At 41.6% G+C, this 24,953-nt stretch overlaps 1 protein-coding gene across 14 annotated transcripts in view; it reads left to right on the top strand.

Annotated features, from left to right (window-relative positions):
• Syne2 (spectrin repeat containing nuclear envelope protein 2) overlaps nucleotides 1–24,953 on the top strand; it is a 289,785-nt gene that overhangs the window by 56,682 nt on the left and 208,150 nt on the right. For all 14 annotated transcript variants that reach the window (XR_004770080.1, XR_004770079.1, XM_027418272.2 and 11 more), the window contains 10 exons: nucleotides 1,262–1,323; nucleotides 2,922–3,017; nucleotides 3,112–3,189; nucleotides 3,292–3,384; nucleotides 8,396–8,583; nucleotides 13,258–13,454; nucleotides 15,957–16,057; nucleotides 18,515–18,616; nucleotides 20,701–20,838; nucleotides 24,286–24,450. Coding sequence is in view for 12 of the 14 variants with exons in the window: in XM_027418272.2 (XP_027274073.1) it covers nucleotides 1,262–1,323; nucleotides 2,922–3,017; nucleotides 3,112–3,189; nucleotides 3,292–3,384; nucleotides 8,396–8,583; nucleotides 13,258–13,454; nucleotides 15,957–16,057; nucleotides 18,515–18,616; nucleotides 20,701–20,838; nucleotides 24,286–24,450 (1,220 nt within the window). In the remaining 2 variants the exon portion in view is untranslated. The remainder of the gene's footprint in view (nucleotides 1–1,261; nucleotides 1,324–2,921; nucleotides 3,018–3,111; nucleotides 3,190–3,291; nucleotides 3,385–8,395; nucleotides 8,584–13,257; nucleotides 13,455–15,956; nucleotides 16,058–18,514; nucleotides 18,617–20,700; nucleotides 20,839–24,285; nucleotides 24,451–24,953) is intronic.

Raw genomic sequence — 24,953 nt, 5'->3', positions numbered from 1 at the left:
GGTGAGATTGTTGGGTCTCTTGGGAAGAAAGGTCTCTTGGGCTGGTGCTGTAACTTAGTTGACGGAATGTTTGCCTAGCATGTATGAAGTCCTGTGTTAAATAAATCCCCAGCACTGTGTAAACCTGACGTTGTATGGGAGCATGCCTATAATCCCAGCACTTGCAAGTAGAAGGCGGGAAATCAGGAGTCCAAGGCTATTCTCAGATACACAATGAATTTGAGGCTAGTCTGGGCTTCTTGAGATGCTGCCTAAAAAAACAAAACAAAAAGCAAAAAACAAACAAAAACAAAGAATGCAATGTTCTAGTTTCATTTCTGCTGCTGTGATAAAGTATCCAGGCCCCCCCAAAAGCAATTAAAGAAGAAAGGGTTTATTTGGATTTTGATCCATTATTTCAGAGAAATCAAGCAAGGAATTAAGGCAGCTAGTCACATCACGCCCCATAGTCAAGAGCAAAGAAAGTAAATGCATCCTTGCTTGCTTCTAGCTTTCTCCTATCTTATGTGGTTCAGATTCACTTCATAAGGAATGTTGCTGCCTGGAGTGAGATGGGTCTTCCTGCATCAGTGAATATCCAGTACAATACCCAGTGGACATGCTAACCTGATCTAGACAATTCCTTGTTAAGACATTTTCCCCCAAGTGATTTTAGGTTGTGGAAAGTTGGTGGTTAACACTAATGAGCACAATTAACAACAAAGAAAGGTCTTAGCAGAGACTAAGGAGTTGGGGAAGAGGTATTGTATGTTTGAAGAAGGAAATGCAAAATTGCCATGCCTCTGTCCACTGGTAGGAGAGAGGTATCCATTGTGACTTTTGGGTGGCAAGCACATTAGTGAATCATTTGCCTCTCAAACAACCTTGATCGGCGAGTGCTTTTTACATAAGGTCACATAGCCACTCAACCTTGCAAACAGGATTCGAACCCAGGTCTTTTTTATGGTTTACTCAATAGTGGAGTGTTTTGAATGATCAATTTGCTTGGTAAGATGTCAAGTCCAAACTGTAAGGGTCCCACTGAACCTTTAAGCATCTTCAGACATCCCTGGGTGATTCAGAGATGGAGGCTAGGGATGTGTCTCCTCCTCCTTTATAGTTCCCCGAACAGCCCAAAACTGTGGGAGATCTAAGTTATTTTGTTAGTAAAAAAGTATTAAAAAACCATCATTTTGTCAGCCAATCTGTGGCTTTAATCTGTGGGTTCAGAAGGATTCCTCAACTTCTTCTATTGTGACCACTGTTGTTTCTTCTTTCCTAGCTGAGCAGGAGGACACACAGAAGAAAACCTTCACTTGCTGGATAAACTCGCAGTTGGCAAAGGTGAGGACAAGGGTAGTGTTACCTGTGAGGACAGTTGTGGCTTCCCTACTCCTGCAGCTCTTACCCCAGGGTGGCTGAGACCTGGAATTCCAGCACCTGGGAGCTGGAGGCAGGAGGATCAGGGGTTCAAGACCAGCCTTGACTATGTAGTGAGTTCCAGGCCAGCTTGGGCTACATGAGATCCTATTAGGAACAAACAGATAGACACCATAGCAAAACAAGCTGCAGCAATGACACATGGAAAGTCATGAAATGTCTTTTTATAAGAGAATGTGCTGGTGCTTACCTTGGTGTCCTGGTTCATTGGTTATTCTTTCCTGGAACAAGAAAAAGTACATTATGGACCATTATTTATTTTCAATTTCATTTCACTACTTTTTTACATTTTAGTTTTTGAGATGAGATTTTTCCTAGGTTTTTCAGGCTGATCTTGAATTCTTAGATCTGAGTGATCACCTTTCTTAGTTCCCAGTATCTGTGACTATAGAAGGACTACCACCCAACTCATATTTTCTTTCTGCTCTTCTGCTGGGCGTTATATTCGAGCCTAAGGTTGTATGCTAGGCAAGTGTCCTACCATTGAGCTATATTCTTGAATCTCCTGTGATTATATTCTCTCTCTCTGTCTTTCTCTCTCTCTCTATCTCTGTCTCTCTCATTTTAATAAAGGAATTTTAATTCAGAGCTCTGTTTTATCAGCATTTCTCATATCTCTCCCATCCAGATACTAATCAAGCCCAACTCTGACTTGCTTCCAAGATCAGACAAGACCCCTATGATAATTTCCATTTATTTATTCATTCATTTAATTAATTTGTTTGTGTGTGCATATATACCTGTGCATGCAGGTGTCCACAGAGGCCATCTATCTATCCATAGTTCTTTTTTTTTTTTTTTTTTTGAGACTGGGTCTTGCTATATAACTCTGGTTGACCTGAAAGTTACTATGTAGACCCAATAGGCCTTGAACTTTTGGCTATCCTCCTGCCTCTGCTTTCCAGTGCTGGGATTTCAGGTTTATTTCACTTTGCTAGCCTTCTAGGTGGCTTTTAAATGATTTCATAATATCACTATGTGAGAGGTAGCCACAAAGAAGGCCTATGACTTGAACCTCGTCACACATTTGGCAAGGGAGTCTTTTGGGACACAAATCTAGTCTAGACCTAGGGGCCTCAACCCAAATGCCACTGCATCCTGTGTCTCAGTGATGCTGAGAACCTCAGACAACCTGGTTCTCACCCTCTTCCCACCCCATCTGCTCTTCCAACACAATGCATGTCATTGTGACCAAAAGGAGACACATCTTCAGCAATGCAGCCTGCTCCCAAGGGGTCACTGTGGCCTGATTCTGAGTGTCTTTGTACTCTATGTATAAGGCGTAGGCTGTGAAAACTCCACTCAGAAAGCATTGTGTAACTGGGGGTATGCCACAGATGAACTGGGCTGCCTGCCTTACCATGCTCTGGGATGTAACTTGTGAGCAATGTGTTGTTCTCTTAAGATGATTTCTTCTGACTCTTAACCAAAAAGCCCACTTAGGAGATGCTTAGTGATGTTTTAGGCCATTTGCAGATTATTTTCCTTGTTTCCTTTGACAGCACACACCTCCCTCAGTTATATCAGACTTATTCTCAGACATTAAGAAGGGGCACGTCCTCCTGGACCTGTTAGAAGTTCTCTCAGGACAGCAGCTGGTAAGATTTCCAAATGGCACCAGGACACTGGGTTGGTTTTGTTTTTAAAAATGTACTTCATGTCTCTGAGGAATGCCTGTGCTTGAATTTTTAGCCTCGGGATAAAGGATCTAATACATTCCAGTGTAGAATCAACATAGAGCATGCTCTGACGTTCCTGAAAAACCGATCGGTGAGTTTGTGTCACACCTGCAGATTCACCCGAGGGAGTGGTTCGGAGGGAGTGGTTCAGGGGGAGGCTTGCTCCCTTTAACCTGTGCTTCTCTGTTTGCAGATCAAGCTAATAAATATCCATGTTGCTGACATTATAGAAGGAAACCCATCCATTATTCTTGGCCTGATTTGGATCATCATACTGCACTTTCATGTAAGCATTTTGGTGGCAGGAATATTGCTAGTCCAATGCACAAGGTAGGAGGTGAGACACAGCCAGTGTGTCATGAGGTCATTCAGTCCAGAGCACCATCTGAAAACAGGGCTTGAAATCTCCACTAAGTAGAAAGCATATAGCAGAGGCTACTTTTGCAGTTATTTGTGTGTAACATGTTTATATATTGTATATACATGTGTATCTATTTTATATATATTTGTATATATGCACACATATTTATGCACATATGTAACGATAATGCTTCCCGCCAGCCGCCTGAGTTCTGCTGCAATGTTAGGGCCCCCAAATAACACATAGAGATTTAATATTAGTTACAATGCTGCTGGCCAATGACTAGGATTTCTTATTTGCTAGCTCTGTCTTAAGTATCAACCACACCATTAATCTATATCTTTTATAAAGACTTATCTTATTGAGGATACACAGCGGCATGTGTCCTCTCTTCCTGGGATCACACGATGACTCCCCTCTTTACTACATTTCCCAGAATCCTCCTCGACTCCTAGCCCCACCTATCTTCCTTCCCTATTGGACAACAGTGCTTTATTTGTCAACCAATAAGACAAACATATACACAGAAGGACTTCCCCCATCACACATACATACATGCACACATAGAGTTTTTATTTGTTTTAAAGACAGGGTTTCACTATGTAGTCCTGGCTAGCCTGGAACTCTCTATGTAGATCAGGCTGCCCAAATGCACAGAAATTACCTGCTTCTGTCTTCCAAGTGCCTGCATTAAAGGTGTGTGCCACCAAGCATGTCTTTTTTGTTTTTGTTTTTTGTTTTTTGAGACAGGGCTTCTCTGTGGCTTTGGAGGCTGTCCTGGAACTAGCTCTTGTACACCAGGCTGGTCTCAAACTCACAGAGATCCACCTGCCTCTGCCTCCCGAGTGCTGGGATTAAAGGCGTGCGCCACCAACGCCTGGCGCATGTCTTCTATTAAAGACCAAATTAAAGACTCAAATGTTGGTGTCTGGTGGCATCTGTCACTAATCTGAGATGTGACCTTTTATGATGACTCCAGACCTGGTTTTTGGTACATTTTTGAACAGCAGAATTTTCCAAATACCTGCCAGTGCTGAGAAGGTAAAACTTTGAATAAACAGCTTTTCACAGCATCGTCCATTATCTGCTACTGTTTCCTCTGAGCGTTTCCTGTCCCTTTTGAGGTTTGGGTGTGGCTGGAGTCCTTAGTATGTGACCCCCTTTGCCTCACTGTGGGTTGTTAAGGAAAGCCACAGTCTTTCTCTTATGCTTTCTTTGTCATCTGTCCCCACTCCATTCTCCTGGCACTGTAAACTGGCACAGTTCCTCCCTGATACAAAGGCTAATGCATATTATCTCAAAGGAAGACAAGTGGCTAGGTATGGTGGTTCACTCCTCTAATCTCGGCTTTGGAAGGCCACAGCTGGAAGATTGCTAGGAGTCCAAGGTTAGCCTGTGCTCACCGAGTGAGTTTCAGGTCAGACTGGATTACAGAGGAAGGCCCTGCCACAGACAAAACAAAAACAGAAGATAAGTGAAGTAGCCCCTGGGATCCCAGGAATTTCTGTGGGATTGAGTGCCCCACACCCTCTCAGGAGGGTATCAGAGAGCAGCAGTGACAGGCCCACTGGCTAGGAAAGAAAGCTGTTTATTTTTCCTTTGAACTGGGAAGAGACACTGTGTGGGAAGACATTTCAGGAGGCAGAGCGAGAGGATGTCTGCAGAACATTGATTTGTTTTCTGCTATACCACGTGACTAGTTCAAGCTGAAAATCCTTCTCGCTGGTTGAGATCTCGTTGGAATAAGCTGCATCTCCAGCCTTCTCGGGGTGCTTTGACTCTCAAAGTATTTCTTATTTGTTTAGATGAATCCCTGTTTGGATTTTAATCAAAGTCCAAATTTCATTTAACTCAAAGAAGGCATATATCAGACCTTTATCCATTTTGCTGTTGTTTTCCATTTGGACTGTGAGTGTCCAGTGTTCACTGTCCCATCCTGAATTAACCATCACAGTGCCAGCTGTTGCTTTAAAAATACTACATAATTATGTGTGTATTGGGTGACAACTGTTTACTTTAGAAAGTTGCTCAACTATTTGTTATAAAATTTGGATATTTTTCTGGATTTTGAGCATTTGTAGCTAGAACAAAATAATATGCATGCTGATGATGAGAACTAAATTTTGGAGTGTAGCTTTTCCTCTGGGAGAGGAGGAAAGTGGAATTGGAGACAGAAAACAGGACCAAATATGGTAATATGTTAAAACTAGATACTTTGGAGTTGGAGAGATGGTTCAGTGGTTAAGAGCCCTTGCTGCTCTTTTAGAGGACTTGGGTTTGATTCCCAGCATCCAAATGCCAGTTTATAACCATCTATAACTCCATTTCCAGGGGATACAATATCCCCTTCTGATATCCATAGGCACCAGGCATGAATGTTTGACACAGACATATATGCAAGCCAATCACTAATATATATAAAATAAAATTTAAAAATGTTGGATAGGTTGTAGTTGTGTATTCCCATCCCCATATCTTTTTATGTATTTTAAGAATAGGTAATAGAAAATAAACACAATCCACCCTTCACAGATAACTGAGAATAATTTTATATCCAATCTTTATATATACAGCAGAAATTAATATATAGTTATATATGGGTTCTGCATTAAGTAGGTTATATCAACCAAGGATTGAGGATAATTCTGAAAAAATATTTCTATTTGAACTAAATGTATGTAAACCTTTTTCTTGGTGTTATTACATTATATAGCCTAATAACCATTTTCATAGCATTTATATCATGTACACATTATGGGGAACTCAGACATGACTATGAGACATGGGATTTGCATAGGTTATATGCAAAGAATATGTCATATATACAATAAGGTACTTGACCATCTACAGCTTTCAGCACCTGAAGGGGGCCAGTCCCCTTGAATACCGAGGCACAGCTGTATCTTAACAACATGGGATCTCATTACCCATTCTGTTCCAAACTGTCATAGTGAACATCTCTGTAATTTTACATGTATTTTATCAGAGGTGTGTGGCATTGGTTATAAAGTACTCTGTCTCATTAATGGGCATCCAGAATGCTCACAGTTACTTCTGACTGTAAGTAACTTGAGTTATATTCTTATATGGAACCTTTGTGTACAACTGTAATAACTCATGAGCCAAATTCTTAGAAGTGGTATTCTGATGCAGGATTTGCTGTTGGAAAGTTAAAAATGGGCTTGTTACAGTTTTAAGTCAATTTGTTGAAGTTCAAGACACACAGAGAAAGATATGCAAATTCACATGTAAAGTTTCGTGAGTTTCCACAAATTAAGCATATCACCATCTAAGAGACAGACAGAACCCTGCTGGCACCCTGACCCTTCTCTTTTCCTAAAGGTGCCTACCCTTTGAGCCCTGTCAGGGGGCAGCTTAGCATTGCTAATTCCATAGAGGCAGAATTATGAGTTTATCTCTTTAGTTCCCACATACCCCCTGGTGTCTGACTTAATTCACTTCGCTTCATCGATTATGACAAGGTGTCTTTCATTGTCCTCTCTGTATATAGCATCACACTCATTCACCATTCTACTTCTGACACACATGCACGCATTTCTTTTCTTGGCAGAGGAGAGAGAGAGAGACAGAGAGAGAGACAGAGAGAGAGAGAGACAGAGAGAGAGAGACAGAGAGAGAGAGACAGAGAGAGAGAGACAGAGAGAGAGAGACAGAGAGAGAGAGACAGACAGAGAGAGAGACAGACAGAGAGAGAGACAGACAGAGAGAGAGACAGACAGAGAGAGAGACAGACAGAGAGAGAGACAGACAGAGAGAGAGAGACAGACAGAGAGAGAGAGACAGACAGAGAGAGAGACAGACAGAGAGAGAGAGACAGACAGAGAGAGAGAGCGCACCCAGGTGCCTGAATGGACCAGAGACATTGGGTTTCCTAGAGCTGGAGTTACGGGTCACTTGGGGAAACTGGGGGATCCATCTAGGGTCCTTTGAAGGTACTTACTCTTAACTGCTGAGCCATTTCTCCAGCACTTCTCATGTTCTTTTAAAAAGGGGTTTTGTTTATGGGAACTGGAGGGATATCTCAGTGGTTAGTAGCACTTGATGCTCTTGCAGAGCATTTGGTTCCCATCACCCACTTGGCAATCAGTAACTCCAGTGGCCATGGGATCTGACGCCCTCTTCTAGGCATTGTAGGTACCATATACACCTGTGGTGCACGTATGTACATACATACATGTATGCATGCACACATACATACATACATACATACATACATACATACATACATACAAGCAAATCGCTCATGCACGTAAATAAATCTAAGAAAAAGAAAAGGGATCTATTTATTATTAGCATGCATTGCATGTGTGTTTGTGTGTGTACAACCATGGCTTGCATGTGGAGGTCAGCAGATACTTTTATGGAGTTGTTTCTTCCACAATTTTTGGGGTTCTGGGAACCCGGCTTATGCAGCAAGTATCTTTAACTGCTATTCAATTTTACTGGCCCATGTTTTTCATGTTCTTAATGGTGATTTTATTTTCTCTTTGGGGGGCTTGCCTGTCCTGTCTCTGTCTGTCTGTCTGTCTGTCTCTCCTGTATGTGCTTTTGTTTCTAATGCTTTGTAATTGGAGGAGATGCCTTCCCATCCATCTAGTCTCTAAAGGTGCTTGACTAGGAACCCCCTTGGTTCTTTTCAGTTGAATCCATCAACACTGGTACTGCTCAGTAGGATCCTTAGAGGATCCTACTGAGGGCTTGCCCTCTGTGGGATGCCATTCCCGGGCCAGGTGCAGGATCATCCCTGTCCAGACTGAAGGAAAACCTAATTTTAGTCCCAAATGTCAACTGCTGACACTCAGTCATTTTTAGAGTTCACTTCAACCAGAATACATTGTCACTGCTAAAGAATGTTTTTTTAGGTGCTTTGAGTAGCATATGCTAACATGCTTGTTAACAATTGTGCTCTCCCCAGATTGCAGAGCTTGCTCGGACTCTTTCTTGTGATTACAATCAACCTTCCCTGGAGGTCGTGAGTGCTGCTGACTCATCTCCTACCTCAAGTCCTCCTCCTAAGAAGTCCTCCAAAGAGCAAGCTCAAGCAAGATGGCAGTTGTCTGCAAAGAAGGCTCTTCTGCAGTGGGCCCAGGAGCAGTGTGCCTTGTGAGTAGTTTGCTGTGTTCAGAAGAGATGGGCAGCTGTGTCCATCCACACAACCTCATGGACTTCCATCAGTCAGGCAACTAGATGGGCCACTCACAGAAACACCATTTCGTAGTGTTCACTCCAGGAGTGGGTGTTAGTGGGCTTAGCTTCTTCTGGTTTCAAAGATGGCAACTTAACTCCAATTGTTGCGTTTAAGTGGTTTATTGCTGTGGGCAGCGTTAGTTAGTTAGTTCTAGAGTCTTACCTACTTGTGTTAGCTTGTTTTGTTGATGCAACAAAATACCTTATGGAAGCAACTTATGCAGCAAAAGGTTTGTTTTATCTCACTGGAGGTGGGTCATAGTGCTTGCACAGTTAGAAAGCAGAAAGCAAAGAATCTTCATGCTTAGCTTACTTTGTCCGTCCGTCCGTGCGTGAGAGAGAGAGAGAGAGAGAGAGAGAGAGAGAGAGAGAGAGAGAGAGAGGGAGAGAAAGGGAGAGAAAGGGAGAGAGACTGTGGCACAAGCATGCCATAGCATGCCCATAGAAGGAGGAGGACAACTTTCTAGACTTGGTTCTCTTCTTCCACCTTTAGGTGGGTTCTGGGGACGGAACTCAGGCTGCCAGGCTTGTGTGGTAAGCACAAGCTGAGCCATTTCATCAGCCCCAGATAAAGGTGTAATAAATGAGGCAGACGAATGAATGACATAACTAATGTGCAAAGTCGTATCATGTTGTGCTCTATTTTTTATAGAAACCACAGTCCTCATTTCTTGGAAACTTAGCTCTAATTGATCCTAATCAATCAGAAAAGGAATCAAAGAAGAAGTATTTTGGTTCTTTGAATTTATTTTATTTATTATTATTGTGCTTGTGTATGTTGTGCTTGTGTGGGTTATGTGTGTGCCATGGCATGCACGTGGGGGTTAGAGGACAACTCCTCCTACTGTTGATGTGTCCAGAGGATTGGACTCAGGACACCAGGGTTATGTGGCAAGTTCTTTACCTGCTGAGCCATCTCAACAGCCTGGGATGGATTTTTTAAAAAAAAAATAAGTATAGGTGATAAAGGGAAGTTTGATTTCTTTTGCTCTTTTCTTAATTTTTTTTAAAATTAAAAAACCATTAATTATGTGTATGGGTATGTCATACACATATGTCTAGAGGTGTTGGATCCCTGCCTTAGTCCATATTCTATTGCTGTGAAGAGGCACCATGACCTCAACAACTCTTATAAAGGAAAACATTTAACTGAGTCTGACTTACAGTTCAGAGGTTTGGTCCATTGACATTGCAGCATTCAGGCAGACATGATGCTGAAGAGGTAGTAGCTAAGAGTTCTACAACTGGATCTGAGGCAGTAGGAAGGGAAGTGCCCTGTGTCCTGGCTTCAGCCCTTGAAACCTCAAAGCCCTAGTAACAATCTTTCTCCAATAAGGCCACATGTACTCCAACAAGGCCATACCACCTAATAGTGCCACTCCTTGGTGGCCGAGATTCAAATGTATGAGCTTATGAGCTTATGCGGACCATTCTTACTCAAAACACCAAGCCCTCACTCTGCTCTGCTCAGCTCCTCCCTGCCTTCCCTATCCAGATCCACCCTCTTCCTGTCTCATTAGAGTTACAATGACTTCTAAGGGATAATAATAAAATATAATGTAATAAGATAAAACAAAAACTAATACATCAGGACAATACAAAAAGAAGGAAAAGAGCCCAAGAAAAGGCACAAGAAACAGATATAGACACAGAGGCCCACTCATTTGCACACTCAGGAATCCCATAAAAAGGCTAAACTAGAAGCCATAATATATATGTGCAAAGGACCTATAAAGTAAAAAGAGAGGAAAATAATATAAATTAAAAAAATAAAAATATGATTAAAAAAAAAAAAAAGCCCTGACACAACAAGGAGCCTACAAAGATGCCATTGAGATTGTTTTCTGTTGGCCGTCTTCTGCTGGGCAGGAAGCCTACCCTTACAAGTAGTTTGTTTCCCAGTGAGACTCTTTTAATCCTACCCAGTGAGAATAAGACCACTACCACAATCTAAAACCTAATTTGAAGCAAGGTTTAATTAAATACTGACCAGGAGGATGGACACTGGCCAGATCTACCCCTGGGTCCCCAAAAGTCAGGATTTTCAGAGGTTTGAAAAGGGAAAACCCACAATTCACCACATTTCCAGTCGGGCAAGCATATATCCTGACGTATTTCCTTGCCCGAGTCCCTCCCACCCATGTGTGATCAAGCACATCTGGTGCCGATTCTTCCAACAAGTACAGGACAAACAGGAAACTATTCTTTACTGCAAATGGAACTCTTAACCTGCAAGGAATATTTTTTCTGTTTTGGTCTCACAACTCCCTTGGAGAAAAGTAAATCTCTATTTGCAAATGATGATCAATTGGAGATTGCTTCTGAGTTAGGGATGGGGGTGTGTGTTACTTCTTGCAGCTCTAGGACCCCCGTCTGGTGCAGACTAGTGCAGACCTGTGCATGCTGCCTCGGTCTGTGAGTTCACGCATGTGTGTATCCTGTTGATTTAGAGGGTCTTGTTTCCTTGGCATCCTTTCTCCCCTCTGGTTCTTACACTCCACCTCCTCTTTCAAAGGGTTCTCGAGGGGGAGGGATTTATGAATCCCCCACTTTTAAGGGAGTTTAGATCCTGCTGTCATTCAGGAGCCTAATCCTGTCTTTCAGGCAATAACACCTTCATGGTGCTGGCTTCAGGCCACACTTAGAACTGACCCAACTTGATGCTTCATTGAACACAGTGCCTACTGGTCAGTGCTCAGCAGGGTTTGGCTCCCACTCTCAGGTGTTAACCCTGAGGTTTGGCCTGTGAGCTTGGATTAGTATCTCAATGTCTCTGAAGCTGGAACATCTTGGTTTAAAGTCCTAGATAGCAGACTTTCTAACTGGCATCCCTGGACACCCAATCTTTTTTTTTTTCAATCCTGGGCATTAAACCTATGGCCTCACTCATGCTAGGCAAGTGCTATACCACTCGGCTACACCCTCAACACCCCCTGAGCAACTTTGACTATTTAATAACTTAATATAGTACATTAAGTTTCCCTTTTTTATGGGGCATTAAAAGAAATTCTAGCCCTCGAATATTTCATAGATAACTATACTCTTTTGTAGGACTTTGCTAATAAGTACAGATTGTGATTAAGTGATTGAAAATACAGATACACTAATATTCTGCCCTGGGATTGGCCAGGCAGTGTTGGGTGAGAGACTATGCTGTGATGAAGGAGAAAGGCAAGTTCTGACTTCTTGAGTGCTGCAACCTGGAGTGAAAATGGATGGACTGTGATGGTGCAGTTGGCATAGAGTGAAGAGGACTCAGGCTGTGGTCAAGAGTGATGGGGTTGAGAGACAGTTTCCTTCTGTGTTGGTGGTTGGGGAGGGCCTTGGAGAGGGGAGCCCTTCAGAAGAGGTCTGACGGGAAGCCTTTGAATGGATGCTTAGACTATTTTAGGGGTACTGTTTGGTGATACCCCATGCATTGCTTTCCTGTGCAGCCATTCCCACAATCCACCACCACCAGTCTCCATCTTTCATAGTTGAAATTATATCAATTAAATAACTCCCTAGTTTTTCTCTATAGCCACTGGACGCCTCCTGTCTATTTTCTGTCTTGTCAGTTTAGCTGGAATCAGATAGTATTTGGACTTTTTGACAGGGTTATTTCAATCAGCACAATGTCTGTTAAGAGTCATCTACTTTGTGACATGACTCAGCATTGTAGTTGGAGTTTCTTGTCCCTCTAGCCTGGTCTCTTAGCTGCTTTGCCCCAAATAAACACATGGACGCTATATTAGTCATAAAATTGTTGGCCAATGGCTAGGGCTTTTTATTGGCTAGCTCTGTCTTAATTATTAACCCATTTCTATAAATCTATGTATTTCCATGTAGTCTTGGCTTACCAGAGAACATGTGGCATGCTACTCCTTTTGCGGCTACATGGCGCATCTCTTGGCTCCTCTCGATGCCTATCTTTCCCAGAATTCTCCTCGTCTCCTAGCCCCACCTGCCTGCCTCTATTGATCAAACAGTGTTTTATTCATCAACCAATAAGAGAAACATATATACAGAAGGACATCCCAATCACAGCATTTTCTTCTTTTTAAGTCTGAATTTGTTCATCCGGCCAACAGTTTACTGTTTTATCCATGACAGCATATTTTAAGCAGAGAAGTGATGAAGTCTTTGAAGTGAATAACTAGGCATTAGTTTGATCCAAAGTATCATTTGATTTGCTTCAATGAGGGCAAATATTGTTTCCTGTAGTAAACGATTCTTGACTTTCTGTGGAAGTCTATAGTCATTGTTCAGCCAGTGCATGGTTATGTGAAGAATATCATGGGGTAGAGGTGGGGGTGAGAGAGGACCTGGGAATTTCTGTTTTCAATACTTGCATCTCTGGAGATATGGACACGGTGGCAGGGACCGCACTTTGTGAACTGACGCTCTGTGCTGTTTGAAGCATTCTCACACTTGACCTTACACTTCAGTTTGACAATAAAATTCCAATGAAAAATTTCCCTAGGATCATGGGACTCATATATAGCATTTATTTGTTCCTCTGAATTATTTTAGTTACCATTGAATACAGTGAGAACATTTTCATTTCATTTTATTTTTTAACAACTGTCTCTATTACATCCTTTTGCACAGGTCTGAGTCTGTCAGTGTGACAGATTTTAAGTCAAGCTGGAGAAATGGGATGGCTTTTTTGGCTGTCATTCATGCCTTGCGACCAGACCTGATTGACATGGACAGCGTGAGGCACAGATCCAGCAAAGAGAATCTGAAGGAAGCCTTCAGGATTGCAGAGCATGAGCTGAAGATCCCCAGATTGCTGGAGCCGGAAGGTAGAGAGCTTTCTTTTCTTTGGAGACTTTCCCTCAAGAAGTTGATTTGAAGCAGCACCCCTGTGCTAGTGATCCATAACTGTGTTTTTTTCGTGCTGGAAGATTTAACTTAATTCTTAATTGAATTTCATGGAATTAGGACTTTGTACCAATTGCATCTGTCATTGAGAGAGTGAAGTCAAAGCTAAATATAAGCAATGCCTTTATTAAAACAATTTGAGCCTTTGTCTTAATTTCCTTCTAGTATGCTCTGTATTGTGTTCTTGATTCTGATGTTTCCTGGGCTGCAGCTCTCCTGAAACATTCTTTATTACACTTGCTTATGAATCACCCTTATTCACGAATTACACTTGTTGGCGTATCTCTTTATTCCAGCTCTCTCCTCTTGTGGCTGCAGGAGAGCCGTAGGTGCCCCTTCCCTGTTCTCCTTGTGTGGTTGGCCACACCTTGGCATTCATTCTATTCAGTCCTCGTGTTTGATTTATTAAGAAGAAAATTGTAAAATGCCAATTTTAACTTTATAGGATTATTAATTTGTTTCTGAAGAACACTTTTCTATGGATTGTATTGTTTCTCAAATATACCATATTTCTAAAACCTGTAATATCAGTTTGGGAGACAAAGAAGGATCGCTGAGTTGAGGCCAGCCTGGGATACACAGCCAATTCTAGGCCAGTCAGTTCTACACAGTGAGGGCTTGTCTTTAAAAAAAAGAAGGAAGGAAGGGAGGGAGGGAGGGAAGGGAGGAAGGAAGGAAGGAAGGAAGGAAGGAAGACAGGAAGACAGACAGGAAGACAGACAGGAAGACAGACAGGAAGACAGACAGGAAGACAGACAGGAAGACAGACAGGAAGACAGACAGGAAGGAAGGTAGGCAAGTATGCTGGGTTATCAAGATTGCTCAGTGGGTAAAGAAATTTTTTGCCAAGGCTGGTCTCCTAATTCAGTTCTTGGAAATCACATGGTAGAAGGAAAGAACCAACTCTCCCAAGTTGTTCTTTGACCTTCACACACATATTATGACATGTGCCTTCTGCAGCCAAATATGTGCCAAAAAATGAAGTTATAAAAGTGGTGTATAGGATTGACAAAAAGCACAATGAGGTAACAGATACAAGGGCATCTTGCATCTCTAGCTGTCTATGCAGGAGTGATGATTAGACATGATTGGGGCACACCTCTCCAAACAGCGTAAAACCTTACACCTAATCTTGTTTATTATAAATTTGACTTCTGGAAAGCACATGTGGCCCATAATTGCTAAGTAACAAAGTGTATGGTATACTTTACTGTGAAATCCAAATAGATCAAGAATGGTTTTATTGAATTTTGCCGTATTCTCGTATCAATCTGTAGGCTTCAGATTGCTGAATTCTGAAGGTAATGACATGAATGTCAGTTGGTAGTTTTCTTCATGTTAACATGTAGGAGGAGTAGCAAGTGTGTCAGAATCCTACTTGCTCTTCAGTGGCTTGAGCTGTTTCTTTGTTTATTCAAATTTTAGTTTTTTTATGTTAATTACCATGTGACAGCTCTAGACAAGACCTATCTTAGCATCTGTGTCATTAACAATTGCCCCAGTGAGCTTTTGTAGACGTCAGTAAAAGGACAAATCAAGTCTTCATATTTGTACTTTTGTGGTGTAACTACAACCATCATGGTGGTTTCTAGTTGCCATCACCAAATCGTGGAATGGAATTGATGGAGGTAACACAGTGTTTTTTCTTCATGTGGATGCAGATGAGCATTGGTCCATGCCTGTCATCCCAGTCTTCAGGAAGTTCAGCCAAGAGTATCAGCTGAGGCCAGCCTGGGCTACCTAGTGAGACCTTGTTTGAAAATAAAGAAAAAGATACAGAAATAATAGACACGAATAATTCTTCTAAAGCACAAATAATAGAAAAAACAGTGTTTTCATTGGTAACTGCTAGGTTTCAGTATTTATTAACTTGTTTTTAAGCTAATTGTCTTTCTTACATGTGACACAAATACTGGCCCATAGAAATCAAGTTCATTCATTCCATGACTGTATAGGCTCTGAACGTTCTGAACAAGTCTTCTATATAATGTATACTTTCGGAACTGGCTTGCTGTACAGATGTCTAGACTAGGGTGCCAGGAATCACTTGCTTTGTGTTCCTGTACCCTGAAGGGCCCCATGCACCATGTCTCCAAAAAGAGAACTGCTTTTACTTTCATCTTCTACTCCTCTGATTGCTGTGCCATCATATACATGACAGCATGCAGAGCGACACTGTGTTTCTTATTCTGAGGTTGCTCATGTAATGCCAGCATTCTACCTACTTCTGTCGACTGCAGATCTAAGTTCCAAACTTCTGAACAGTGTTGGAGCCAGGAGAATGAGCAGAGATTGCTCATGGTCATGGTCCATGACTTCAGTTAATTCCACATCCTCTGAATCCAATGGCTAGGCCATAGACTTCTCGAGAATTAATTGGAAGTGTCTTCTATGGCTGACGGGTAGTGCGGTATGTCTTACAGATGTAGATGTTGTAAATCCTGATGAAAAGTCCATCATGACTTATGTGGCACAGTTCCTGAAGTATTCCAAGGATGCACCTTGCACTGAAGCTTCAGCTCAGGTATGTCTTCCTAGTTTGTCTTCTCGGTTCCTTTTGATTGTACACTGATGGTTTGATTTAAAAAAAAAAAAAAAAAAACCTGAAATAAAAGTTGCACCCACAACTTAAATGTGCAATCCATACGAGTATGTAAACCATACCTGATGGTTTACACACATGACACCTGAAGCCACAAGTGTTCTATTGTGCCTCTTTTCTGGGCTCCACACTTCAGCCCTGGAAACTAATGTTTGAATTCCTTCCACTGAAATTTGTTTTGTCTGGTATTTTTCAAAGTTCAAGTGTCAAGCTTTGCTGAATTATCTGAACAGCTTGTAGATAGATAGGCATTGTGTCAGTTCTGTGGTAGTGGGACAAACAGCATGGCTAAGCAACGTAAAAAGAAAAGAGATTCATTTTAGCACACTGTTTGAGATGATTAGGCATGACCAACCAGCAATGGTCAGGTGGTACATCCTAATGGTCATTGTGTGGCAGAACCAGGGAAACACAGATGAGAAGAGACTAGAGTTCTGTTGTCCTCTATGGGATAGGTAGCCCTCAATGACTTAAACCCTCAGCACTGTGTGCTGCTGGTGCCTTCTCTGGTGTTCAAGCCTATGACATTATTTGTTATTCAAGAGCCAAACTATAGTAGGTGTTGCACAGAACAAGTTGTAAGTTAAGCTACCTTTCTAACAGTTTTAAGATGTAGATGTATTTATTTTTGTTTTGGGGAGACAGGGTCTCTCCATGTAGCCCTGGATGCCCTGGAACTCACTATGTAGACCAGGCTGCCTCTTCAGTGCTATGATTAAAGGGGTGTGCCGCCACACTTGGTTGGTTATTTATTTATTTATTTATCTGGGTGATTTGCCTGCATGTCTGTCTGTGCAACACATTCATGCAAGTGCCCATGATGCCTGAAACAGGGCATTAGATCTCCATGTGGGTGCTGGGATCCAAACCCAGGTCTTCTGGAAGAGCCTTCAGTGCTCTTGACTATAAGCCATCTCTCCAGTCCTTTTGAACAATTTAGAGATAATAAAATTTTGATCTATTGTAACTTGTATTTATTTTACCGAAATATTTATTTACTATCAAATTAAGCTATTTAAAGTGTTCAGCTTTGTGATAGAGTAGGCTTAGAAATGTTTCGGGTCATTTCTGTCCTTCTGAGAGGCATCTCCTTCCTAATTAATTCTCATAGAAAATTAAATTATAAAGTCCACTGTTCATGAAATTGGGTACCAAAATAGAGAGCAGCCCTCTTGCTTACTAGAGTAAGAAGGCAAATGAACAGGAAACTAGGTAACCGCTAGATTTACCTTCCAGAAGCAAAATCCGCATTCACATGTGAGCAAGTCACTGTGGCTAGCCTCTCGTTCACAGGATAGCCATTTGGAAACTATGCTTGCACGCATGCATGCGTGTGCGTGTGCGTGTGCGTGTGCGTGTGCGTGTGCGTGTGCGTGTGCGTGTGCGTGCGTGCGTGCGTGCGTGCGTGTGTGTGTGCGCGCGCATGCGCGCGCGCTCGAGAGTATAATCTCTTAAGGTATTCATGATGGGTTTTTTTTGTGTGTGTGCATGAATGTTTTGGCAGTGAACCCTCTATAAAGTGATTTAGGAAGTTGTCAAGGTAGCTAAGTAGGTGAAAATGTGTGGCATTTGCAGAGCAAGCCTAGTGACCTGAGTTTAATCTCTGCAACCCACGTAAAGGTGGAAGTAGAGAATTGACTCCTGAGAATTGTCTTCTGACCTCAATATTCCTGGCTTGGCATGTGTGTACCCCCCCATCATACATAATAATAAATAACATTAAAATGATCTATGATGTTTCCAAGAAACTGAAGAATAATGGAAATATATACAGATACACTACTTTTTTTTTTTTTTTTTTTTGAGGATTTCTCAGGAAGTCCTAGGTATCCTAGAGTTTGCTATGTAGATTAGGCTGGCTTTGGACTCCCAGAGATCCTTGTGCCTCTACCTTCTTAGAGCTGGAATTAAAGGTGTGAGCTGCATGACTTAATTTACTTTCATGTCTCTGCATGTTTGCCTGCATGTATGTATGTATGACACAGGTGTGCCTGGTGCCTGTGAAGCCAGGCGAGGGCACCAGATCCCTTGGAACTGGAGTCACAGACAATTGTGAACTGCCATGTGGTGCTGGGGATTGAACCCAGGTCCTCTGAAGAGCAGTGAGTGCTCTTAGCCTATGAGCCATCTCTCTAGTCTCCATTTAAAAATACATGATCTTTTGAGAAAGCTTTATTTAGAGGCACAGAATGATTTTCAGATGTTAGTTTCAGTCTAAGTGTAAGATGTTACAGGAACCAGCAGAATTACCCTTGATCACGGTGAGTCAATGGTGATCTTTAATCCACTGCTCCTTCAAGTTGTCAATTTTACTGCTATGTAGGATATGGTTTAAAATGTATGTGTACATGCATGCATGTTTGCTTGTGTGAATTACAGGCCAAGGTGAAGGATGCTATGGCATGGCTAACTCTGCAGGAGAAGAAACTACAGAAGATGCAGAAGGATTCAGCAAGCGAGACCTACGTTAACAAGTATCACGTGAGTAAGACTTTAAACATTGGCTCACACTGTTTTGGGGAAAGAGTGGTAAGTAAACATTTAGAAAAGTACACTTTAGAAAACTCTAAGAGAGTATAGTATTTAGTATTAGACAACCCCAGGACGGAAGTTCTGGACAGTGCCTCTGAAGTCTTCATGGGTGTTAAATATGGGTTCAGAGTCAGGAGCTCTGGCCAGGGCCCAAGATCCCGAGTTGATAACATGGTAGTTGATACTGCTGGTCCATAGAGTAGTGTGAGCTCTAGGGCACAATATAGCTTCTGGCCGTGGACTCCTGCTTTTAGCCAAGGAAATGATATAAGAAAAGGACTATATCCATATAACTCTTCATAGTTATTTCCATGCTATGTCTAGGCCTGAGCTGATGGGAAGGAGATCATATGGTCCATGAGGCCTAAGAGATTTATCATCTTGCCCCCTGTAATGAAAGCTCTCCCATCCCTGGTTTTGAGTAGATCATTCCTTCATCCTGAATATTGAATGAAAGGGAAACACAGGAGGTTGTCAGTTGCACCTCTTAGATTTTTAGTCCAGGGCTTCAGCCAGGAGTCCTTTGTATAGTAGCAATGTTATCACCGAACTGATCATTTGCTATGGAGCAAGCCCCATGCTGATAAGTCTACAGAGTAATACACCCTGCTGAACTAGGTGTGGTTAATTCACTTCCACACATGAAGACATTAAGGTTTAGAGGAACTAAGTCACTTCCCTGAATTTCTGCAGTGTCTCAAGAGTAGAGTGTGGCTTTAGGAGTTCCAGTTCTTTTCACATTCTGTTGATTTTCCAGGGCATGTTAGTTATTAACTGCACGGTCTTGGGGGAGCCAGTGAAGGTTTCTTAGAACCCATTGTCTGTGTAATTTTGTGCTTCCCACCAGTTCTCTGTCCTGAATAAGGAAGATATTGTCATGTGCTTACGTAGCCCTTAGTGCTTTCTGGGCCCCCATTCCCCTGTGGGAGTTGGATGACTCAGCCTTTCCAAATCCAACATTGAATGGATCATGTGACTCCTGGACCATGCCATCCTGAAGTCTGTAAGGGGGAGAAAGGGACCCGAATTCTCTTCTTTTGGATCAGAACAGCATAGAGCCTATGGCCTTCTCCCCTGCCTTCAGGGTTTGAGCTCAGTGTTCAAGTATCTTATTCCCACCATGTCTTTGATTTAGTAATTTATCATAGACTCATGTTCCTTCAATAAAAGGTTTTATGAAGGTTTTATTAATTGTCAGAGATAAAGTAAATTATTTATTTATTTACTTATTTATGTTCAAGCCTAAGTATTACTAATTTCCTCAGCCTGCCCGTGAATTCTTGAGTTCAAATAATTTTTTGTCTCAGCCTCTCACATATCTGGGACAAAAGGGATAAAGGATAAAGGTCCCTACCACCATACCCAGTTGATAGTAAGTATAATTAGAATACTATAATGTTTTAAATAACACAGAATTGATAACTCTAAAACAGGAGTCCTGAGTACAAATGCAACCAAGAAAATCTTTGCGTCTGAAATTTTCAGTGCAGGCAGAAGGGGATTTTTAGTGTGTGTATAATAATCTCTGTTAGTCACTTTAAAAATCATTACATGGCTGAGATGGGTTTTCCATGACATGGGCAGCTGAGACTGGAGGATTGGTATGAGTCTGAGGCCAGCCTTTGATACACAGTTCCATCCCAACCTGAGTTACAGAGTAAGACCCATCCCACGAAACCAAAGACAACCACCATCAATTATACATGACAACTGCAGGGTGGCAGTTCTCTTGTCTGCTCCAGGTTGGACAGATTTTGCCTGAGGCATCATGATCTGTCCTCTAGAGACGGGTGGCTTCACTACTCCCCTGTAGTAGAAATCCAGCAACTGACAGTCCTGTGTCATTTTGCTGTTATTCTAATTATCAGCGAGAGGAAACCAGATTGTCGAGAGGATGATGGGTTCCGAGATTATACCTTTATCTAAGCCAAGTTTGAACATAACCTTTAATGATAGACCTTGAATTGGCAGATTATGTTTTATAGACCAAATTAAGTGTTTGAAGGTATTATAGAATGCTCTTCTCATTGCAGAGTCTGCTGTCCTTTATGGAATCATTGAATGAAGAAAAGGAACCCTTTGTGGATGTCCTGTCACCGAAAGGGAGCACAAAAGAGCTGGATGAAGATCAGTTACAATTGAGAGGAGCCTGGGCCAGCTTCACTTGTCAGGTGACTGTGCTGTGTTGCTTAGTAGAACACCTCTGGGGAGCAGCTCTCTGTTGTTTGTTGGTTTTCCTCTTCTGGCTTTTTGAGGAGCCCGCCACCCAGCTCCCAAATAAATCATACATGGAGTTTTAATATTACTTATGAATGCCTGGCTTTAGCTTGCCTTGTTTCTTGCCAGCTTTTCTTAAATTATTCCATCTACCTTTTGTCTCTGGGCTTTGTCTCTTTCTCTTCTGTAAATCTTTTCTTTCCTTCTTATTCCATGACTGGAAGGATTGTTGAGTGGCTGGCCCCTGAAGCCCTCCTCTTCTCCTTGTTCTTGCTCTTTTCTCTTCCTTGTTTCTCCTTCTATGTATACTCTCTGCCTGTCAGCTCTGCCTATCCTTGCTCCTGCCTCACTATTGGCTAGTCAGCTCTCTATTAGATCACCAGGTGTTTTAGACAGGCAAAGAACCACAACTTCACAGGATTAAATAAATGTAGCATAAACAAGTCACACACCTGAAAATAATATTCTACTTCAGCTTTAGTGTTCTTTTTGTATGAAAAATGCATTTTTAAGTTAGAGAAAGTTGTTATATTAGCAAACATGATTTTAAATTTAAAAAATTTATTTGTAGGTGTGTGTGTGTGTGTGTGTGTGTGTGTGTGTGTGTGTGTGTGTGTGTGTGTGTGTGTGTAGGTACTGATGGAGGCCAGAAGAAGGCATTGACTCCCCTGGAGCTTGATTTATGAGTGGTTGTGATTGGCTCAATATGCGTGCTGGGAACTGATCAATGGTCATCTGAAAGAGGAGCAAGACCTCTTGACCACTGTCTCATCTCTTCAGCCCTCAGTTTAAAGTATTTTAGAGAAACATTTAGACTTTTATGTTTACTTAGATATGTACCACTGCTAGCCAGATGTGGTGATGTATGCCTTTAATCCCAGTACTTGGGGGCAGAGACAGGTGGATCTCTGTGAGTTCGAGGCCAGCCTGGTCTATAAAGCAAGTTCCAGGTCAGCTAACGTTAAAAGATGAGACCCTATTTCAATAGATCAAGGGACAAAAGAGGATACTCACCATTTCTAGTTTTTCCTGTAGATCTTGAGCATTTCTTGACCCTCTAAAACTCCTTGTCTGATAACAGTAGCAGACCGTTTTCATTTTCCTTCATCTCTAAGTGTGTTTATTTTGCCTTTATTTTTTTAAAAATAATTTTGTTAATATCTAATATACATCTTAAAATTCACTCATTTTAAATGGATAATGAAATGATTGTGTGCCTGTCTGTGTATTTGTTGTGTGTTGCAGAGTGTATGTATTTGTGGTATGTGCGCATGTGTGGGCAGATGTGTGAAAGCAGGCCTGTTTGGAGGCCAAAGAATAACATTATCCTTTTCTATTGCTCTTGGTTTTCTTGCTGAAAAGTTGGGTGCTTGCCTTCCTGCCTAGTCTGGCTAGCAAGATAGCGAGTTTTTGGGATTTGCCTGTGCTCCCCTCCAGTGCTGGGGTTACAGGCATGTGCAGCCACACTCTTGTCTGGGTGCTGCGGATTTGAATTTAGGTCCCCATGCTTGTAGATCAAGTGCTCTGGCCCACTGAATTCTCTCCTAGGCACCATTAATTTTTTTTTTTAAATTAAAGTACTCTTTTTATTACGTGTGTGTGTGTGTGTGTGTGTGTGTGTGTGTGTGTGTGTGTGTGTGTGTGTGTGTTTATGATGTGAGTGTAGTTCTTACAGGTCAGAATGTGTCAGGTCCTCTGGAGCCAGAGTTGCAGACAATTGAGAGCCATCTAATACGGTGCTGGGAATCCAAGTTGGGGCCTTTGCAAGTGTGTATTACACAGTCGCAATCATTGAGCCATCTCTCAAAACCCCATTAAATGATTTATAGAGTTCATTATAGAATTCACTCATTTTAATGCATTTACAGAGAGAATGTATGTTTCACAAAATCAATATTTCTTATCAAGGCTCTACCTAGGAGACATTTGTGGATCTCTGTTTGGCTATCAGGAGTGAGAGACTTCTTTTTGCAATTTTGTTTTTCCAAACTACTTACTAAATGTGCTGAACAGTTGTGCAGGGCTTCCCAGAACCACTCTTTTAGAGACCTGACCTGGGGAATAGTGCAGCTTGAGGAATCTTTCCACCAGTGAATAGTGCCCAGTGCATTCTGGGAACCTGACTTTTATAAAATGACTTCAGCTGTGTGTAACAAGTGCTCCATAATAGGAAAATCAGTAAAGCTGCTGTCTGTCTAGTTCAGACTGCTCCAGGCCACAGAGACCTGGCTTGTTTTTTTTGTTTTTTTTTTTTTTTTTTTTTTTGTTTTTTTTTTTTTTCAGAATATGATTTGGAAATATTATCTGAAATAATGAGAAAAACCACAATAGAATTATTTTTCCAAAACTAAAAGTTGCAAACTGATAATATAGTGGAAATGTGTTCTTTAGTTATGACACTTTGCAGATAGTATATTGGAAATGTGTTCTTTAGTTATGACACTTTGCAGATCGTTTTCTTGGTGTAGTGAAATGATACGTTAATTTTACACTCACTGGGCATATAAAACTAATGCCATCTAGACAATTTCTGGTTCTATAGTTTATGGATACTATTTATTAATTTTAAAAGTTAACATACAATGTAATGGATTTCATTTGGGCATTTTTATATATACATGTAAATTAGTAAGTAGTTTTCTCTCTCTTTCTTGTTTCTGTTTTTTTTTTTTTTTTTTTTTTTTTTTGAGACAGGGTTTCTCTGTGTAGCCTTGGCTGTCCTGGAACTTTGTAGATCATGTTGACCTCGTACTCACAGATCTGCCTGTCTCTGCCTCCCTGGGATTTGCAGGGGGCACTACCACTGCCTGACTAAATAAATGGTTTTCTCTTAAGTCTGCTGTAGATAATAGCAATGTAATCTAATTTTAACCTAATAAGATATTTTCATTTCAGCCAAATTAAAAAATAATCCTTTCACAAAGGAAGTGTAGAATGATTTCTGTGTGTGTGTGTGTGTGTGTGTGTGTGTGTGTGTGTGTGTGTGTGTGTGTGTGTGTGTTGTAGTGTAGTTACAGCGCTGTCCTAAGGACGGTTTCTGTTCGTCTAGAGAACTTGGCTAAAACCAAAGTCAAAGAAGGCATGCGATGTTTCAGGCAGTTCTTTCTGTGACTGTCCCTGTTTGGATGAGAAGTTTAAATAGTTCCAATTTCCTCCATGCAACTTAATTCGAGATTCATCCAAACCTTTCTTTTTCTTGTGCTTTCTTTTCCAACAGCTTTTAAACTAATTATATTCCTCCTCCTGCAAGCAGTAAAATAATATTTAGAACTGAGAAGTTTGCCCATGATAAAATTCCTTTAATAAATCAGCCTTGGTTTTCTGAGGCGCATGAAGTAAGCATATGTGAAGACACAGGCTGGGTGAGTGCTGATGACGGACAGCTCTCTGCCTTATTTCAGATTGCTGCATGGAAAGCCGAGCTGGATGAGGCCTTGCCTTCCCCACTCAAAGAGACTGAAGCATGGCTCACGGATGTGGAGGAGCTTGTGGAGGAAGGGCTGCCGACCTCCCAGAATTACTCTGAAGCTGTGCCTCTGATCCAAGAGAAAATGTCTTTATTCAAGGTAGGAAAACAGACTTGTGGAAACCTTGACCCTTTGTTAGGGTCTGTCCTTGAGGAAGATTGTATTCTAGAGAGTAGGAAATACAGGGTTGGCCAAGCGAGGTATAGCTTGAGTCTCTGGAGATCCAGAGGGACTTTCATGATTGCTAGCATGAATTTGCCCACTGTAATCCCAGCCTTGGGAGGTGGAGGCGGAGGCAGGAGATTGGGACTTCAAGATCCTTCTAGGCTATATAGTAAATCTGAGGCCAGCTGGACATGAGACCCTGTGACAAAAACAACCCCAACAGATGCTCTGGAGTTCATGACTGTTGGGCTGTTTAGACAGAAGTCAGGAAAGGTAGAAAGCTAGCCAGTTTTAAAGTGACTGTGACATCCATCCAAAACAGAAAAGATGCCAAATGGAAGAAGCTGATTTAAAATGAGGGTGATTTTGGGTCCTCAAATGTGTGATTCAAATGTGTGACCAAATTTGATTTGTGAGAGTTAGAGGGACAGAGAGAC

The sequence above is a fragment of the Cricetulus griseus genome, chromosome 5 (genome assembly GCF_003668045.3).
Source record: "Cricetulus griseus strain 17A/GY chromosome 5, alternate assembly CriGri-PICRH-1.0, whole genome shotgun sequence".
Classification (NCBI taxonomy): Eukaryota; Metazoa; Chordata; class Mammalia; order Rodentia; family Cricetidae; genus Cricetulus; species Cricetulus griseus.
The sequence above is the reverse complement of the archived record's forward strand: the minus strand, read 5'-3'. Positions and strand labels throughout refer to the sequence as shown.